Source organism: Haliotis cracherodii, unplaced genomic scaffold (assembly GCF_022045235.1).
Source record: "Haliotis cracherodii isolate W230 unplaced genomic scaffold, xgHalCrac1.p SCAF_8, whole genome shotgun sequence".
In the NCBI taxonomy this organism is placed as follows: domain Eukaryota; kingdom Metazoa; phylum Mollusca; class Gastropoda; order Lepetellida; family Haliotidae; genus Haliotis; species Haliotis cracherodii.
In genome coordinates this window covers 46,464,537-46,486,171 of record NW_027266341.1, presented here as the reverse complement: position 1 = coordinate 46,486,171, position 21,635 = coordinate 46,464,537, and the positions used below count along the sequence as shown (strand labels likewise).

The window sequence follows — 21,635 nt, the reverse complement described above, 5'->3', positions numbered from 1 at the left end:
CCGTCGCCCCGTTGGAAGGTTTCTATTCGGAAGCTGATCTTCCCATCCTCGCCTCATCCTATTCGGAATATTCTATAAGTAATACGTTACCACTTGGCTGCTGCCTGCCCGTCCATCTTCTGAGCACTTGCTCTCGCAAGAGACAAGAGTGAACGGTGTCACATGGCAGCTAGGTGGCTACGCACGTGCTGCATGAGGTGATGGAGATCTCTGTGGAAGATTTCGCTATAAGAGCAGTTGTGGGGGACAACAGCCTCGGTATAACAGTGGTAACGTATTATTTATAGAATATTCCGAATAGGAAAATTCTACAAAACCTACATATGAAGATCTGGGGTAGAATAGGTCTTCAGCAACCCATGCTTGCTGTAAAAGTCAACTATACTTCTCATAACTGGTGCTAACGGGATGGGGTAGTCAGCCTTGCTGAATGTCACTGTATCCCAATTGCCAAGATCGATGGATCATTGGATTGTCTGGTCCAGACTGGATTACCTACAGACTGCCATATTGGTTGAATATTGCTGAGTGCGGCGTTAAACAACAAACAAGCGAATCAAGGTAGAGCCATAGGGATTTGAATACCCCCCTGCCACATATTAGCATCACGAATGTCATAAATCTAATTAAAACATGGGTGTTTCTTCTGCTTCACGGAATGGGGCCCAGGGACCTAGATGTTTGTTGTACGATGAGACTTTGCAGTGATAGAATTAACAGTTTTAGTCCACTAGTCCTTAAAAGGACAAAATATAGCAAAACCGTAAGAGAGGGCAAATTTCTACTATTCCTTATGAAACTCTAACTTTTGGGCAATATGGCGAGGGCTATAGGACTAGTGCCTATTTCTAACACTGCTTAGTGAATCAAATGGTCAGTGTTGGTGACTTGGTGGATTGCATGTCATCATACGGCATGGATTTCTTGCTCATGATGGTAATTAATGGTTTGCCTGGTCCCAGCTTCCTTATTTATATGGCGGTTTCCAAACTATCTGTCCTTGGCAAGTATTGTTACCTGCCCAAATTGGTCAGTCCTATTTACTGACATATGCTGCATAGGCTCTTAGCAGGTCCAGATAAGTCCCTGATAGCTGATTGAGGTGGTAAACAACCAACAGACTAACTTCATGACAATTGATCGTCAAATGTTGGTTAAGAGAGCAGTGAAGCAGTTCACTGGCAGGTCTCACATGGAGAGAATGACGTATCATTTACATCATACATTCTAGGTTACAAACTCCCGTGGGAGGACGAGCAGGTGAAATATCCCCCGAATTTTGCCCCTCCCCTGGAGGTCGCTGTGGAGGCCAGTAACGGTGCCTCAGACTATGGCAATAAGTTCGGTGAGCCAGTTCTGGCAGGTTTTGCCCGGTCATTTGGGATGACCCTCCCGGAAGGTGAGAGGAGGGAGTACATCAAGCCGATCATGTTCAGCGGGGGTATTGGGGCGCTGGACGGCAGACATGTCCACAAGGCAGAAACAGAGAAAGGTAAGGATGTTTGCTCTAAAGATAGAAGGAACCAAATGTTTAGATGTGTTTTGTGATTTACAATGTATTAAAGAGCATATTGTGTTTTTCTGTGGTACTCTCGCGTGGTCAGGCTAGGTGACTTGTCTGATGTATGTCATTGTATCCTAATTGTGTAGGTCGATGCTCATGATGTCAGTCACTGGAATTTCTTGTCTGGATTTGATTATTTACAGATGGACGTCATATAGCTGGAATATTGCCGAGTGCTTCATTAAACAATAAATAACCATAACATTGGCAGTCGGTAGTGTCTGACAAACAAACATGATACAGAAACTCTTTAGGACACTCCACATTATTAGTAGACACATGTTTTAGGGCAGACGGAAGCTATACTGACTGTTGGCACTAAATACTAACTACTTTGTAATTGTGTCTGACCAAAAACAACAAATTTCTTTGCCCACATTTTATTTCTTGGTTCCCCACAGGAATGAAGGTTGTGAAGATTGGTGGCCCTGTGTTCCGGATTGGTGTGGGGGGAGGGGCAGCCTCGTCTGTGCACGTTCAGGGGGACAACAAGGCTGACCTGGACTTCGGGGCTGTTCAGCGGGGTGATGCAGAGATGGAGCAGAAGCTGAACCGCCTCATCCGGGGCTGTGTGGAGCTGGAGACGAGGAACCCCATCTGCAGCATACACGACCAGGGTGCAGGGGGTAATGGTAAGACCACATCCATTCACTCACTTATTCACTGCTCCAGTTTTGCTTATGATATCACTGATGCAGATACATTTTGATTTTGATGAATAATTGTCATCTCTTCCAAGTTGTAAGTTAAATTACCTAAATTAACATTTATTGTATTTATTGCTTGGTTGCCAGTTGGCTCCTTTTAATAGCTTGGCAACTAAAATATTTAACATATTGAATGACACTGGAGTAGAACATCTCTTATCTGTATCAACATCATGACTTCCCTGCTTAGGGTGTAGTTTTACTCCTTAACATGCTTAAGGCAATACTGAAGCCTATCTTGCTTCTGATGCTGCTGTCTGTATTGCAGCAAGTTTAGGTACGCCTGGTCATGTGGACATTTCTGTTTTCTTTCACAATGGTGGCATGTTCATATCATAGAAGAATATTTCTACATGTTTTCAAGAGTCATCTCTACATGCTCTAAAAGCGGCTTTTATTAGATGCGAATATTGATGGGCATAGTGACATCGGAGATTTCAGCATTGGGAGGCAAGATGCGACTGAAATTACTTCATCTGCTATGTGTCTGATGGTAATAAATGAATTGGAAATCCAAGCGAATGCGTAAAACAAACATTAGAATAAGCAAAAAGGCAGCATTGATTCAGGTAATTGGCTGTGCGAATTCCAGTGGTCTTTCGACAAGGTTAATTGTTCAATGACTTGATTTTATTGCAGCAAGTTTTCAAAGTTTTGTTATTCAGACACATAAGAACAATTGGAATGTCTACAATCCTGTCTTGTCTTTTATGGAATGTCTTTAATAATAAATTCTTTGTAAACTTAAATCAATGTGGATCTCTTAAATTTTAATGTGGCTCTTTAAAGTTTGAAATGGCACCTATACGAGGAAATCATTTAAGCTTGGAGTGCTGTCCATATTAGTTACCAAACATGGCCTTCCGCTTCAACGCCTGTACACTAGCAATCTGCAATCACCTATTTCCCGGAGGCAAGGGCGTCAACATACTATACTAGTCCAGTTTCCATCCTTATCCTGCATGAAATCACTTGAGCACCTTAATTAAGAACATGAAAAGATTTGCCAAATATGTGTTGGCTACCAGTTATTGGTGGACATGCTTTGCAAATCCTGTAATCAACCAAAATCTGCATGTTAAAATCTATGTTGTTTACGAACTGGATGTCTAATTCGTAACGCAAATTTGATTGGACTATAGACTCATAAGTCCAGCCAAAATGTACCTCCAGAATTCCCGCCTAGTTCAGCACGGGTGGAAACTGGACTTTTATGGTCAGTTAACTCCTTTGCCTCGGGAAGTGATTAAAACAATTGTTACCAGTGTTCCCTTTGGTATTTACTTGAAAGGAATACATCCTATGCATGATCCAACCAAACATGCTCCATGTGAATAATTTGTGTCATTGCATCTCTTGTTCCAGGCAATGTCCTGAAAGAGATCTGTGAGCCATCAGGCGCCATCATTCGAGCTGATGACTTCCAGCTGGGTGACCCGACACTCAGCATCCTGGAGCTGTGGGGCGCTGAGTACCAGGAGAGCAACGCCATCTTGGTGCGGCCCAAGGACGTGGAATGCCTGAAGCAGCTGGGGCAGAGAGAGCGGTGTCCCGTGTGCTTCGTGGGGACAATCACAGGAACAGGGAGGGTGAGATGCATCGTTTTGTTGTCATACACGCCAGATAGATAGTGGGTTTCATTATGATACATCAGAACTCAACACTTCATATGATCTCACGTTGTCATCAAAGAATTTTTTAACAGTATTCCAGTTATAGCATGGCTTGTCAGCTTTATGTAGGAGGAAACCCCGAAGTGATGCAGGTCTCAGACTTTTACCACTTCGGTGAAACCCACGAGCATGGGTATGGTGCTGACAAACCTAGAAATCAGGGCGAACCAGGATTCGAGCCCACAATCATAGGTTTCTGGCATGCCCAAGGGATGTAACTCTGCACAGTGAATCATTGGGCCATCTGTCTTACCAAGACATATTTTGCACACTATTTAGTTTAACAGCGTTGGTAGTGTTATATATGCAAATTTAATTGCACTTTGCAAATGATCTGCAGAGCATTCAACTTTTATTACCATGTGTCATTGTGTTTTGATATATCACGATGCCGTGATGACACTGTTGTACAGCAGAATTTTTTTCGCCTTGTGATTTTCAATTTGCTGTTATATGAGCAGTTCAGTTTGTCAGAGCTTGAGACAGATGGGAAAAAGTTTAGTCAAGGGATGCTTGCTACCTTGTAGAAACAGATTCATCAGGTATCACAAATATAGGGTGAGGGACCAACATGGCACTGAGAATGTGGAGGTCATTTGTTTATTCAGCTTATTCAACCAAGGTCCGCAAGCAAATCTTTTGACCATGTCATGCCCAAATTACCCAACACTGCACCAAAGGCTGCTTGAAGAAGACAATTAACTTTTGTTTATCTGGAAACATGTGAAAACAATGTACTCAAATTTGCAGCCACTGTAGTTTGTGGCAGTCATAGAGAGAAATATTGCACTTGTTTGTGGACATTTCAGATTCAGTTACAAGACTTCAGCTCAAGATCTGGTGAGGACACACCCGAGTCTAAGATGGCGAAGACAGATGCTGTGTTGCCGGTAGACCTGGAGCTGGAGCATGTGCTGGGGTCAATGCCCAGGAAGGCAAGTACTTCAGGTCCTAGTGACAAGCTGACACGCCCAGTAGATCAGGTCCTAGTGATAAGCTGACACGCCCAGTAGATCAGGTCCTAGTGATAAGCTGACAAGCCCTGTAGATCTGGTCCAAGGTACAACCTGACAAGCCCAGTAGATCTGGTCCCAGGGATAAGCTGACAAGCCCTGTAGATCTGGTCCCAGGGATAAGCTGACAAGCCCAGTAGATCTGGTCCTAGTGACAGGCTGACACGCCCAGTAGATCAGGTCCTAGTGACAAGCTGACACGCCCAGTAGATCAGGTCCTAGGGACAAGCTGACACACCCAGTAGATCAGGTCATAGTGATAAGCTGACAAGCCCTGTAGATCTGGTCCAAGGTACAACCTGACAAGTCCAGTAGATCTGGTCCCAGGGATAAGCTGACAAGCCCTGTAGATATGGTTGCAGGGATAAGCTGACAAGCCCTGTAGATCATGTCTTTGGGACAAGCTGACAAGCCCCGTAGATCTGGTCCCAGGGATAAGCTGACAAGCCCAGTAGTTCAGGGTCCACTTTTACAGAACAATTTTTGTGTTACGACTATTGTAAATCCGATCTTAGGGCTTCGGCTACAATTGCCAATTGCACAAAGCGATTGTAGGCTTGGACCATTGTAAGCTACAATCCAAACTTACAATTGGACTGGACCAATCTTAATCTAAGATCCCTGAATAAGCTAGTTTTTGAACTTTTGAATCCTTATGGGGGTCAAGTGGGTACAGTGATTCCTGACTCTACCTCATGAACAGCTACAGGTCTGGTGTTGTTGCCCCTGCATTTTACACTCAGGCAATGAAATATTTAACTTTTTCTTTTTGAGATTGGCAGCTGAGCTACTTTCAGCATGTCATGGATTATCTAATGCACATTGTGTCTGTTCATGTAGGTGTTCAAGCTAGAACACATGACACCTGTGCTGACACCTATCAAACTGCCGGACAACTTGCTGGTGAGAGATGCTTTGGAACGAGTCCTGCGTCTGCCGTCTGTTGCCAGTAAGCGATACCTCACAAATAAGGTAAATCATTGTTACTGCGTGTGTTAGTGTACATGTGAGAGCATGCTTTTCCTGATCTGTGAACATTATATGGACAAGAACTAGTCCTGGCTAGGGTTACCTTTCCTCCTACCATGAAAGAAAACGCAAAATCTGATGAATATCAAAATTGACTGGACATTCAAGTTAAACACAAACTGTTGCTGGAAATAACCTGCTTAGACAGATGTATCATGATACATATCATAGTCACACAAGTATAGTGATATATATATCAATACCAATCATTAAAATCAGACCTTAGTTCTCCCTATTGAAGACATCCCATTAGGGGTCACGTCAGAATGACCTTTCATCCGACCAGTCAGAGCGTCGCTTACCAGATTATGAAAGTGACAGTCGGAATGTGATTTCTAATCATGCAACCTCGGAAACTTTAACATCGGGTATTCTGAACGATAGTTACGGGTTTAATAATTGAATCCTTACAATCTAGATCATCTATCATGTCTATCAGCCATTCCAGAATGTTTTATTTTGTTCAGGTTTCAAATTTGTAATCAAGAATTTGTCAAAATATGTTTCGAAGTGTAGTCGCCAATTTGAAATAAGTGCTGTAAAGCACGAGAAAGCTGCCTTCTGATTGGTCATTCCATTGCTCGGTCAAAGTTCGCACAAGGTCGGTCTGATGTGACCCGTAATGGGATGTCCTCAGATCTTTGTGTAGCAGTAGCGAGAACTAAGGTCTGATTTTAATGAGATTGGTATCAATACCTGAGGGTGATGTATCTTGTCACCCCGAGTTTTTCCTGGTACATCGTTGTGATGATTATGCCAGAAGGATGTGTTTTGTGTTGTGTTTTATTGACAGCGTATACTTACCTGTGGGTAACTGAAAGATGTACAGTTAATTTGCCTCTATAATATTGTCAAATTGGAAGCAAATTCAAGAGTATTTATTATACCCTTGACCAAATACCAAGGAATTCGTCCGTCCTTCAAGGACATTTTTGTGTGCGACCTGTAACTTGAAAACTACTGCATAGATTATTTTCAAACTTGGTGAACACTTTCTATTCCAACAAGAATGGTGCAGTGCCAAGTTTGATTGCATTAAACATTTGTGCGACCTACTTCTTCCCGAGGCAAGGGAATTAACTGACTATAAAAGTTCAGATTCCAACTTTGCCGAACTAGGCTTGAATTATGGAGTTATATTTTGGCTAGACTAACGACTTCATCCACAGTCAGATCAAAATCACATAACAAAATCCACATCCGGTTCGGAAAACTGCTGTCCAGATTTCTGTCAATTACAGGATTTGCATAGCAAGTGTACCGTCAACTAAATGTCAACAAATATTGTCCAAATCTTTTCATGTTTTTCGGTCTTGACTTTTTTGCTTGAAGCAATTGCAAGAAATATGAAAAGTGGAATCTGATTGGTCAATAGGTGGGACATGGAAGGGACATCACTTCTAATAGCCAATGGCGGCGCTACGATCAACTCCAAGAATTTCCGCCTACTTCAGCAAGGGTGGAAACTGGATTTTTATAGTCAGTTATCTCCCTTGCCTTGGGAAGATGTCAAGCTCCTTCCCAGCGCGTGACACCTTCGTTACAGTCTCGGTAACATCGCTGCCACCAGTGTGGGCGCGGCCATTACAAGAATCTTGAAATTTGCCCTCTAACCCAAAATATAGTAACGTTGATACTTTTGTTTATGTCTTTGGGAATGCCATCATATTTCATTTTGAAAAAGTTTACGACTGACCATGTTTTCCAGATGAATTTACTTTGTTGTTTTAATAATCAGATTGGTTCAAGATTGCAGACTCAACCAACTTCTCCCTTACATTCTTACTATATCAATAACACGATAGTTTTAATGAAACAGAATTTCAAATTGACAAAGAAAGTAATTTAGCAGCGATAAGTGTAATCGGCGTCACGACAGTCGTCACTTGTTTGTAAACATAACGGTCATTCAGTTGCGAGTTCAACTCCAAGCATGGTTGTGGCCACCTATTCACAGTGGGGAGTTTTGACTGGTGGCAGCGATAGTAAAGAGCTCCGCGGGCTATAGCCTATTGCTGTGAGACCTGTATCTTGAAAATATCTCATGGATTCTTTTCAAATTAAACAAACAGTTTCCATACTAATAGCAGAGGTGCAGTGCAAATTTTGATTTTAATATATGTATATGTATTTTTTACATGTTTTGAACTTCAAATTTTGTTGTTGTTTTACTTCAATATTTGTGCAACTGTATGTCGATTTTGTTATGCAATTTTGATTGGACTATGCATAGACACGTTAGTCCAGCTGAAAACATAACTCCATAATTCCAGCCTTGTTCGGCAAGGGTGGAAACGGGACTTAAATGGCCATTAAAGGTATTGACAGCTGTACTGCCAGATGTCTCAGGTGTGTGAGTGTTTCAGGTGGACCGGTCGGTGACGGGACTGATCGCCCAGCAGCAGTGTGTGGGTCCACTACACACACCTCTCGCAGACGTGGCAGTCACCGCTACCTCATACTTCGATGCAGTGAGTTGTATTGATGAATTTCTTCTGAAGAATTCAACTGTGACATACTAACAATAAGGCAAACTTGGGGTACTCGCCCACCCCTGTTTTAGATTGCCTATTCATTATTCGGAAAGCAGACCCAGTGGGGATTCCTGAAAAGACCAGCATATGTCAGTAAAAAATCCCAAATTTACCTGTTTATGCTGTTTTGGTTACCCAGATATAACTAATGTTGTATGTTGAGGTGTCTTGTATTTCACTGATAACAGGACCAATGAAGAGGTTTTAATCATTGGTTTAACATAGTTGCATTCAATGTTATGTTAAAATACCATTGAATTCAGGCCCCCTTAGCACTAAGATTGAAGTAAAGGTGTTGTAGTGTAAAGTATATTAGTAAACTATTCTCGGAACAGCCTCAGCGCTTAGTTGTCATAAGTTTACGACAAAAACATTGGGGTAGGCTGGCACACAGTCAGACACATTGTGACCACCTACTTGGGTAGTCACAGTCAGACACATCACACATTGTGACCACTTATTGGGGTAGTCAGACATACAGTCGGACACATCACTTATTGTGACCACCTATTGGGGTGGGCTGGCACATCACACATTGTGACCACCTATTGGGGTAGGCTGGCACATCACACATTGTGACCACCTATTGGGGTAGTCAGACATACAGTCGGACACATCACTTATTGTGACCACCTATTGGGGTAGGCTGGCACATCACACATTGTGACCACCTATTGGGGTGGGCTGGCACATCACACATTGTGACCACCTATTGGGGTAGGCTGGCACATCACACATTGTGACCACCTATTGGGGTAGGCTGGCACATCACACATTGTGACCACCTATTGGGGTGGGCTAGCACATCACACATTGTGACCACCTATTGGGGTAGGCTGACACATCACACATTGTGACCACCTATTGGGGTGGGCTGGCACATCACACATTGTGACCACCTATTGGGGTAGTCACAGTCAGACACATCACACATTGTGACCACCTATTGGGGTGGGCTGACACATCACTTATTGTGACCACCTATTGGTGTAGGCTGACACATCACACATTGTGACCACCTATTGGGGTGGGCTGACAGTCAGACACATCACACATTGTGACCACCTATTGGGGTAGGCTGGCACAGTCAGACACATCACACATTGTGACCACCTATTGGGGTGGGCTGGCACATCACACATTGTGACCACCTATTGGGTTAGTCAGACATACAGTCGGACACATCACTTATTGTGACCACCTATTGGGGTGGGCTGGCACATCACACATTGTGACCACCTATTGGGGTGGGCTGACACATCACTTATTGTGACCACCTATTGGGGTGGGCTGGCACATCACACATTGTGACCACCTATTGGGGTGGGCTGGCACATCACACATTGTGACCACCTATTGGGGTAGGCTGGCACATCACACATTGTGACCACCTATTGGGGTAGGCTGACACATCACACATTGTGACCACCTATTGGGGTAGGCTGACACATCACACATTGTGACCACCTATTATGGTAGGCTGACACATCACACATTGTGACCACCTATTGGGGTGGGCTGACACATCACTTATTGTGACCACCTATTTGGGTGGGCTAGCACATCACACATTGTGACCACCTATTGGGGTGGGCCGGCACACAGTCACACATTGTGACCACCTATTGGGGTAGTCACAGTCAGACACATCACACATTGTGACCACCTATTGGGGTGGGCTGACACACAGTCAGACACATCACACATTGTGACCACCTATTGGGGTAGTCAGACACATCACACATTGTGACCACCTATTGGGGTAGGCTGGCACAGTCAGACACATTGTGACCACGTATTGGGGTGGGCTGGCACATCACACATTGTGACCACCTATTGGGGTGGGCTGGCACAGTCAGACACATCACACATTGTGACCACCTATTGGGGTAGTCAGACACATCACACATTGTGACCACCTATTGGGGTAGGCTGGCACAGTCAGACACATTGTGACCACCTATTGGGGTAGTCAGACACATCACACATTGTGACCACCTATTTGGGTGGGCTGACAGTCAGACAGATCACACATTGTGACCACCTATTGGGGTGGGCTGGCACTCAGACACATCACACATTGTTACAACCGACCCATGTTAGAGTCAGCTCCACCAGACATTGGGCACTGGGGACTTACGACACAATCATCACTGGCACCATATTTCTTTGTACAGTGTAACAGAATGTCATCTGATCTGGTTTCAGGTCGGTGCAGCGACTGCTATCGGAGAGCAGCCAATCAAAGGTCTGATCAACCCCGAGGCTGGTGCCCGGATGGCTGTTGCGGAGTCTCTCACTAACCTCATGTTTGCAAGTGTCACAGATCTCAAGGTAGAGTATTTTGAGTGTTTCAAAACCAGACATTTGACATGCTGAAAGGCAATGCTTTATTATTTACAAAATGTTTGTCATGCATTCTTTTATTGATGTTTGACTCATTTGGTTGACCATAGAAACTAAGAAAGAAATACATTGTTTATTGATTGAAATATTTGGAACAAATCAAGCCTTGTCAGCATTTATGCAAATGTTTCCATTACATTTCGCAAAAACAAGCTGCTTGTGAGGTAGTGAAATATTCAATGCTTTTAGCAGTTTTTGTTACAGCTATGGCATGTAAGCATAATGGGTTTTGAGCATTCTACCAAATAGACTTTAGTATCACAAAGAAACAATTTATAAGTTCCAGTGTCATTTGGATAATGTCCTCAGCTGTTGGTGAATGCACAATTTGATGATGTCTGCGAAATTTTGGTTCACTCCTATAATTATAATGACTTACAACTATAAAGCTCCAGATAACTTTTTGAGCAATTGAGTTTAAGGGTTACTATTCTAATTGGGTTATTAGATTTTTCATCGGGTAACCAATTTTTTTCACTCATCTATTTGGGGTTTTCCCCAAATCAGTGAACATTTTAAGATTTAAAAAAAATGAAATGTTTTAGATGTACATAACTGTTATAAATATATAGTCGAAACTCAGAGTGTAAATTAGCTCGTAATTGTGTTTCGGAAATTACCCCCTTTGTATGCATGCTGAAAAAGCTTCTTTGGGTATTTACACATGCTGTTTGAGTTTTTCATTTATTACTTGCCCGTGAAGAGATCACCCGTTTAATAAACATACAGCTGTATTACACATTGTGTAATACCAAAACGCGTGCTTATGTACTCTCGGAACACGTTTCACGAACAAATTTTGAAAACTCTCAACATCCCTTGGCTTATTCAACGACATTGCGTGTGGAGATGATAGATCACTGAGAGGAGCTTATGCACACTCGATGACCCCAGCAACCTTGTTGCTAGGCTGACGTCACATGGCATTGTTTCGCCGAAGGATCTTGCAACAAAATTCCACAAATTACGTCATCGGGTATTGTGACGTGATTGTAAACTTTGAGGTGCAAGGCCCCGTTTCACAAGGCGATCGTAAAGTAGCGCAACGACACTCGTTGGTCTAAGTTAAAGTATGTGAGTTGCAATAATCTTAACGCTACGATAATTTTGTGGAACGGACGCCTGAATTCTAAATGTGGACTGTTGTCTGGTATTAAATTCATACGTTTCAACTTTTGACGTGTTTGAAGTATTACTGTGTTAATCTCGATTGGATTATGCCGGGATCGTGTAGGTGTCAGCCTATTCACACTCAACAGTATCATTCTAAAAACGTTATAAATGGCCAGTAATAAATAAAATACTAAAATCGCTCCCGTGTTAAACCAAATTTATGAAACTCGTGAATAGTTGTGGTATCTGACTCGCTTTCGCTCGTCAGATACCAGAACTATTCACTCGTTTCATAAAATTGGTATTACACGGGAACTCGTTTAGTATTCTATATTTAATACATGTGTTTCTGTAAGCAAGTTATTGAAAGCCGAAGATCCTTTGAGCTTACCTATAGAATTCACAAAAAATGTACGTATGAATACATAGATAGCCTACATAAAAAATGGCTGCCGATCGATCACTCCCCATATGAACTGTAAAACATATCTATTTTTTCACGCTGGGTCTCATACGAGCCAGGTCTCTGATACATGCCAAGTCAAGGACTCTTGGGAAATTATAGCGGCATAATTTATAAAATAGAGGAAATATGGTAGTGTGATATCGGATGTTTTGGGCGATCTAGACTGCAACCTAGATGATGACATTAAACGAAGGCATATCTTTTGCATACAAATGAAATGTTTATGAAACTGTTCTCTGGTGACCAGACATTAGAAAAATTGTTTGAAAAAACTTTATTTCAGACATTATGTTGTTTACAAACCTTTTCGTGATCGATATTCGTTGCAATCTCCTTCAACCACCATCGTAAGGATTTAGCAGATAGAGGAGGATTTGAAAGTCCACTCAGAAAACACTCGTCCATTCAAAAAGCCACGAAAACAATGTCCCAAAATCCTTGAAGTCAAACTTGATGAAATTCATTAAAGCAAATCATACACGACCCACTATTTCTGGGCCATGATTGTCTCATTCCATTCACACTCTGGCTTGGAATGCATGAAATCTTGAAATTGACAGGTGACACCATGCAAATACTGAGATAGGCCCTACCTCGTGTCAAAATGTCTGGCTTGTCTGCAGGCTGAAAAGCGGCTGTTCAGACATACTCAGTTCCATTGGTAATCATATTGTACCAGCAGGCTCTATCATTCCCAGTAATTCTACAGGTTAATGTTGAACCACATCATAGATCTGGGTTGTCAACTTGTTTCATTTCACTAGCAACGGAGAATGTAAACACAAGATTGACAGCTGTAAGGTCAAGGTCCGCCACATCCAAGTTCGGGGTAGAGAGGCATATATTTTGATGTTATTATTGTTTACTGGGGGTTATTGCTAACTAATAACACTTACACAGCTAAAGCACTCGGTTCAAAATTAATATAAAGAGGTACTACAGTGGGACTACATCAAATTTCAAAACACAGGAGGTTTATCTCCCACATTCACAATAGCAATAAATCAGTTAGTTTGCATTATAAAAGAAAGCACGAAATATAAACTTGCCTCTTGACTGTATGTTATCAGCACCTGTATAAACGCATTATCATGTTTGGCATAAGTTTGCAGCTAACATGAAAATCCCAAAAGTAAGAAATATTCTACACCAGTTTATCACTCTAATGCACCCCATATTGCTGATGGATTTGTTGGGTGAAGAAATATTTAAAGATCAATACTTGCAAAACTGGCACAGCTCTGTTATGGACAGATCAAAAGGTTTGAACTACAAAGAATTTAAAGAAACTTTATCTCTTGAAAGGTATGTCTTCTCACTCAAAATGTTTTCAATTAAGAAGTAATAGCCTCTTCCCATTTCTACTGCTACAACTCCATATCCAACACAAATTTACACAAATTACTGAACCATGAAGTATATATTTTGAAACAGTAGTCATGGAAGACACTCAAATTTGGACAGATTTGTCCTTAACTTCAGTCATGAAAAAATGTTTTTATTGTGCCTCTGAGGTAAAATTTGTAGCCTCGATCCTGCTGAAACGTAAAGCCACATTCACTCACTATGATGTCACTTGACATAATAAAGGTCATGCAGTGCATCTTTGAAACGTTTTCCCTTCAAAAATGACTTCATGGTGGGAAAGAGGTGGAAGTCAGATGGTGCAAGGTCAGGAGAGTAAGGAGGATGTGGGAGGATTTCATAGCCACAGGACCGCGCTTCTGTCTGGGCAACATGAGAGGTGTGTACTGGAGCATTGTCTTGCAGGAGACGGACACCCTTGGTCAGCATGCCACGCCTCTTAAGCTTGATAGCGTCCTGCTATTTCCGCAGCAGTGAAGCATAATAAGCTCCTGTAATTGTGGTACCCTTGGCCAAGAAATCCATCATCATTACTCCGTGCTGGTCCCAAAACACCGTGAGCATGACCTTACCTGCAGAGGGTTGGACACGTGCCTTCTTTGGAGGTGGTGACTCCACATGCTTCCATTGCATCGACTGAACTTTAGTCTCAGGATCATAGTGATGGACCCATGTTTCATCCTGTGTGATAAGTCTGTCAAAAAAGTTTGCCAGGTTATATTTGCACATGTCCAAAAGATCCTTTGAGCAATTGACTCGTTCCTGCTTAAAAAGGTGTGAGCAACCTGGGAATCCATCGTGCAGACACCTTATGCATCTTGACATCTTGTGCTAACTGGCGAACAGTTATACGTCGGTCTGCCAAAATGGCGGTCTCCACTTGATGGATAGTGTCCTCATCAATGGCTGAATGGGGGCGACCAGGAATGGCAGCTGTTTCCACAGATGTCCGACCACACTTGAACTGGCCATGCCAGTGTTTAACAACATCATATGATGGGGCATCTTCCCCATAAGTTGCTTTCATTTCATCGAAAGTTATAAAATATAAAAACCCAATCACTGCTCGGTATTCTACTGGCTCCATTGTCACACCCTACTCACTCATAACACCTGTAAAAGTGGTAACATTAATAGTTCAGTGCTGCAAATTCAGACATAACCCATAGATACAAGTGGTGTAGGGGAAATCTTTAATGAACACCCCTCGTATGATAAGGATGATCCCTTACATTCTAGGCTGTGTAGCTGTGTTATACTTACAAGAAGTAGCAGATCAGTATAGTTCCTCTGGATGTTGTAGCCAGTGTCCGAAATAACCGCTTGCCCGTGGCTGGTAACTTCTGTCATATATCTGACTCTCAAAGAAGGTACTTACGTATTCAGTTTTATCATAACCCCTTGTTACTTCAACTGAATCTTTCTATCAGATTCATGCTGATTTGGTGCCTTTTGCTATTTAGGAGTTTTATAAATTTTTAATTTTTACTTTTCCATGGCACAAAGTAGGTCTTAGGTTCTATAAGGGTGCTGTTCGTTTCCGGAGCGTAACTCAAAAACTGTTTAATAATTTCTTACAAAACTTTGCATGTTTACCAGACACATACTGAACTAGTGCCTTTTGCTATTTAGGAGTTTTATAAATGTTTACTTTAGAACTTCCATTGTAACTATTTTGACATGGCCTAAGAGAAATGTTGGGTCAGTTACCAGGTTTGGGACCATAACGTGTTAAAATGGCGGGGGATATAGATGACTTCGTCGACTATATGCTTGTTTATATTTATGTCTGAATGTAGGCAGGTAACTTTAAAGATCGGCAGGCAACATTTTTAGGTCACCTGCCTCACTGTCTTGTTGGATTTTAAAATTATTTCCAACACTGGTTGTAGCTATGTACGTTATGTGTGTGTGTGTGTGTATGCTAACCCAGGACATCAAGTGTAGCGGCAACTGGATGTGGGCAGCCAAGCTGCCAGGAGAGGGCGCTGCACTGGTGGATGCGTGTAAGGCCATGTGTGACCTGATGGGGAAGATCGGCATCGCCGTGGATGGAGGCAAGGACTCACTCAGCATGGCAGCACGAGTAGGGGATGAAACTGTCAAAGCACCCGGTGAGGAGGACTTGCCAAACTTTCAATTCAGTAGAAATAAAAAATTTTGCCTGACATATCAAGGTTTGACTTGAAAATCTCAGTATAACTAATAACTTGTGCAAAATTGTGGTTGTAATGTGTAATGTTATTTTCCCATTGAGTTGCCTCCCTTAGCCATGCCAGGATGTGCTGGTAATCCGATTTGTCCAAATTATGCTCATCAGTTTGTCAGTGTATGTTTCATGATGTAGGTCTGGAGCCCACTCGGTCTTTCATCCAAACTGAGCTGACATCCATCTTGTGTTGAGCAGATGTTTAGATTCATTTTATTGGAAAATCAAGACTTTTTTACTTTAATGGTCATGAATATTGGAGGACAATGTTTTGCATAAAAGTGGACTTCAGTTACACAACTTTTTCAACAGGAACGTTGGTGATATCCTCCTATGCTGCCTGTCCGGATGTCACAAGAACTGTGACCCCTGACCTCAAGTGTCTCGGGGGCGAAGGTCAGGTCACATTGCTTATTAGAACTATTCATGTGGCCTTTCTCAAATTTCACAAAAAAAGTCAGAATTATGGATATTGTTCATTCAAGTACATTTTGTCTTTAGGCACTTTCTGATAACTAGTCGTCACGATATGGCTGAAATATTGCCGCTGTGACTTAAAATCTTAACTCACACACTCTGATAACTAGTCAGCAGAGCCTATTGACGCTCAGGTGTGCCCAACGGCCTGCTCCCTAGTGTTTATTCTAAAGTGTGGCATTGCCGTGTCAAGCGGTGGTTCGATTCCCCACATGGGTTCTACGGGTGATGCCCATTTGGGGGCACATGGTTACCATTATAAAAAAATCTTATAAATATCTCCATTTGCATTATTTTTTCACATTTTGTCAACGTGTTTCACTTTCTGATATTGACTTATCTGCATGTTTGAAAATCAACAACATAATGGTTGTGCTTAAAAACACATTTGAGTTCCAAAGTATGGTAATGGCTGACTCTTCCAATCATGAATTGGGGGTCAGCAAAGCAACTTTCATGAGCCGATGACATCTCTTGTCATGAAACAACATCCGGGACTGACCTGCATAAAGCACAAAAAATATCACATGTAAAAACTTCCGAACAAGTCCCCTGGCATGCACCCTGTAAGTCGCTGGTGGCTACCCTCTTGACAAACACTGCCCAGTCCACGTCCAGACTGTGTGAAACTGGAACTGTCAGTCATGTATTCATAGATATCACAACCTATTTTGACCATGCCAAAAATCATGTACAGGTACGCTGTTGTATGTGAACCTGAGCAGCAGTGTGACTCTGGGTGGGTCAGCCCTGGCGCAGTGCTACAACCAAATCGGGGACGACGTGTCCGATGTCCTGCAGCCCGAGCTCCTGGTCTCGGCCTTCAGAGTGATGCAGACTCTGCTTGAAGGTAGGTAGTGATGAAACTATACAGGTATTTGCCCATCAGTAGGCACTGTGTAGGCACTATGTTTAGCAGGAGGGAAGTCAGCAAGTGCTCTGACCAATGGTTGCACAGATGACATCACACAAACAGCAATATGTCTCATACAACATGTTCCCAGCACATGGCTTCAGTATCAGCAGGGATTTAACTGGACTGCCTCAGAGACTGACAGTAAGTCTACAGTAAACATCAGTAAATATTCACAACTTGGAATTAATATTGGCCCTTTTCATTGTAAACATGTTGATATATTATGGCCAATTACTTTCAAAACCCAATTACTTTTTATTAACTTGTGTACAGAGATGCATGCATAAATTGAAATACCATATTTTCTTGAGTATAGTGCGCACCCCCTTCTAGCGGGTTCAATATTTAGGAAAAAAAGAAATTTGAATATTATGCGCAGAAAAAATTACACCATACCCTTTCAGCGAAGTCCGGCAAACGAACGGGTGATGAGGAACTTCGTCAGTACAAATTCAAAATTTGAGATAAAAAATCACCAGACATGTTTATTTACCGTTTAAATAGTATTTATTGTTCTGCTAGGCATTGTTTTATATCTAGGGATTAAGATTACCTTGTATATTTTCTCGTAAACTAAGCCGGAAACAGCAATCAACTGTACACAAGTTTTCTTGGAATCGACCGGTGATTCGGTCAAGACACACCCAATGATATAACTTTGTAGGATTTTTAATGCAAGGATCGGCAAAAATTGTATCTGAAACTATTTTATTTATCAGGAATAATATATTCCATTATTTTCTTAAGTATATGCAGCCTTTACTAAACATATTTAAAATAATAATAACCCTAAGCGAAGCAGCTGATCGCTATTCCGGGTATTATTTTTTACATGGAACCAGTCTGACCAGTCACCGTCAAGGCTCACACACACGTGATCGCGTGAATTTCATGTTGACATAGAATCGTTAAACAAAAACAAATATGACTTTTAACGAGTCAAAGTATGTCATTTATGATATATGTATCCATTCTCTGTCAACTAAAGTTCGTTTCAAGGCGTCAATAGCGGTATTCTGACCGTGGTTGCTGTTAATAACGGTAAGTTGTGCGATCTTCCGATCGCTTCACACACGATTTCGTCGAAATTAATAAAAACAATGTTAAAAGGAATTTTGAATAAAATTAATGAAATAAGTTACAAACATAAGTCCAGATATACAAAGAACACTTTTTATAGCCAGACAGTGTAATTACATGATTATTTTGCGTACTTCAGTATGGATTTGTTGACATTGTATTTCCGGTGTTACGTGCTCACGGTAATGTCTTTCCATCCAAACTCATAATTCTCGTGTAATGCGCACCCCCTTCTACACAGCTGTGCTTTTTAGAAAAAAAGTGTGCACTATACTCAAGAAAATACGGTACTCAAATGTAATAAAAAGTTCAAAAATTTAACATTACCTTGTCCGGAAAAATGAATTTTGATGATAAAAAAACAAAGCAGATGACAATAAAACCGATCGCCCAAACACATCACGGCAACGGCCATGGTATCCCGATGCACGTGAGTACCATGCGAATTGAAATGCTCATGCGTTTCCCCATTTCTAGCCTATGAAAATCCACCCAGAACGGTTAACATTCATTCGTTGTTGAATTTCTACCACATGCCAAGATTGACAAGAAATCAGCGACGACAAGCCCTTGGACGATTGCAAGCTGGACAAACCCCCCGGCAAGTCGCCATTGCATTTTAAGTCCATGTAAGGACCACCAATACTACAGAAGACCGACCACGTAGTTGGTCACCACCAACGTCAGTATTGTCAGATTGTGCGATAGCATCTTCAAGATCGCTTTGTTACTGCTGCGCAACTGCTCGACACATTAATGCGGACACCGTGCGTAGACGATTGATGAGCACACATCTCCACTGTCACAGGCCACACCGAGGACCCTTTCTGACACCACGTCATCGCCAGGACTGTCTTCAGTGGGCAACGCAGCACCACCATTGGCGCCACCAGCAGTGGAGAGTCCTATCTCAGACGAGAGCTGTTACTGAAACTCAACAGCAGATGGCAGAGAGAGTCTGGTGACTACGTGGGGAACGTTATTAGGACGCTTGTGTTGTTTAGAGAGACTCGTGGGTTGGTCCGAGCATCAAGGTGTGGGGTGGATTTGGTCTTGCACAGAGGGTCGGCCCGGTGGTCTTCCAGAACATCGGTCCAGGGAGAGGCAATGGTGTCACAGCAGCTCGGTACATTGATCAAGTCTTTGAGACCACACACCATACCTCATTTGGCACGTCCCCTCACGTGACTCCCTCACATTATACATGGACAACATAGATAGCTATGAACAGACACATACATGTTAAGTATGAACTCACCCTTTTCAAACGAAGAATTTCTATACAAATGCCATGGAAGGAAAAAAAGTAACTGTACTTCATATACTTTCAATAAGAATAAATTTATTCTGAAATTAAAAAATGTATCTTTCTATACATACTGGTATACCTCCTCGACTTCATAATTCACAAGTTGAATGTTTTGTGTGTTTGTTGGGAGCATGATACTCCTGATTTGTTTTAAAGTGAGAAGCACACAATGATTGTTTAGCTGTCAGGTGCTCATATAAACATGATTGTTTGAATGTAATGTCACAGCTTCTCTGAAAATCAACATCTACATGCCATTGGTGTGCAGAAATGGTGCAAAACAAAGTTGCCGTACGTTTTAATGTACATCGAAACATCATCTCTTTGGAGATGACCTCTACAACAGGTTAACACATGACTTGCAACATGCCTGTCTTCAATGTGTGACATCACGTCAGCAAAACAACATTAACGGCTTGGACAATTTCTGGGTTGAGGCCAACTGGGGGCACAACTGTATGCAACCAGGTAAAGGATCAGAACATACGGCTCCGACGATATGCCAAGTTTTGCTTCCATGTCACCGTCAGGCACACCTTAATTGGTGTAGACAGCATACCGTTCACAGACGAGTCCAGGTTTCGTCTGGACCACTCTGATGGTTGGCAGGGGTCTACAGGAGTCCAGGTTTCGTCTGGATCGCTCTGATGTTGGCAGGGGTCTACAGGAGTCCAGGTTTCGTTTGGATCGCTCTGATGGTTGGCAGGGGACTACAGGAGTCCAGGTTTCGTCTGGATCGCTCTGATGGTTGGCAGGGGTCTACAGGAGTCCAGGTTTCGTCTGGATCGCTCTGATGGTTGGCAGGGGTCTACAGGCATTCAGGAGAACGTTTTAACAATGCTTGCGTTACTTTGTGTCATCAGTTTGTGGGTGTAAGAGTAATGGTATGTGGTGGCATCACAACTCATGGGAGAACACACCTCATTATTGTTAATGGCACATTTTGCCCTTTTGGAGGAAGCATAACATTGCTGCACTGCTATGACTGACCATATTTCTGCTCCATTGAACATGTCTGGGATGAGATAGAACAAAGCCTACAACAGGACCACAACCATCCACTAACGCCAGCTCAGTTGGGCCAATCTGGCATCTGGAACAGCATCCCCCAGGCTGTTTTCTGGTGTTTTCAGTGTGCCACCGCTGCCTCGCCTGTATCAATGCAAATGGTGGTCCCATTGACATTGTTCATTGAGTTGTTACACCACCCCCTTTTAGGGCGTGTCTCTGTCTCCTGTTGCCAGGTATTTGTTTTGTTTGATCTTACAAAGGACCAAAAGTTGTGTTGTTATGTTCAATAACCAAATATGCGCATAATTATTCTTGTCCCCAAGCAATAAAAACTTAAATAATTAAATGTTTGCTCAAATACCATCTGTTGTGTGCATTCTCATCTTAACATAACGGGTCATTATCAAAATTGGTCTTTTTATGGTCAGTTGAGTATGTCTCAGAAAATGACAATTTTGGGGGGAAATCAAAAATAGGTTCAATTACTAAATACATTCATTTATTTTTAAACAAGATTTAATCACCTTTTACATAATTTAATCATATTGAAAATTCTTCAAATAATTCCACTTTGAGCTTGCTTTTTTTCCCTGTTAAGTGAAATATTTTGACCAATTTTATATTTCATGTGGCTCCTTTATTATCTTTTCATTGTACCTGATGAACAACCTAGTGTGAAAGTCTACTTCATCTTGAACTCAGCATTTCAGTATACATTGAGAAACGTCTGAGTTTGACTGCATGAATCCCGAATATCCACGCT

At 42.1% G+C, this 21,635-nt stretch overlaps 1 protein-coding gene across 1 annotated transcript in view; it reads left to right on the top strand.

Moving 5' to 3' along the window:
* The window catches only part of LOC139449578 (phosphoribosylformylglycinamidine synthase-like), a 54,709-nt gene that overhangs the window by 15,232 nt on the left and 17,842 nt on the right, over window positions 1–21,635 (top strand). Inside the window, exons 9-18 of the mRNA XM_071231037.1 lie at window positions 1,232–1,492; window positions 1,966–2,196; window positions 3,637–3,860; window positions 4,754–4,879; window positions 5,798–5,929; window positions 8,353–8,457; window positions 10,729–10,854; window positions 15,804–15,984; window positions 16,392–16,475; window positions 17,254–17,406. Of these exons, the coding sequence (XP_071087138.1) occupies window positions 1,232–1,492; window positions 1,966–2,196; window positions 3,637–3,860; window positions 4,754–4,879; window positions 5,798–5,929; window positions 8,353–8,457; window positions 10,729–10,854; window positions 15,804–15,984; window positions 16,392–16,475; window positions 17,254–17,406 (1,623 nt within the window). The remainder of the gene's footprint in view (window positions 1–1,231; window positions 1,493–1,965; window positions 2,197–3,636; window positions 3,861–4,753; window positions 4,880–5,797; window positions 5,930–8,352; window positions 8,458–10,728; window positions 10,855–15,803; window positions 15,985–16,391; window positions 16,476–17,253; window positions 17,407–21,635) is intronic.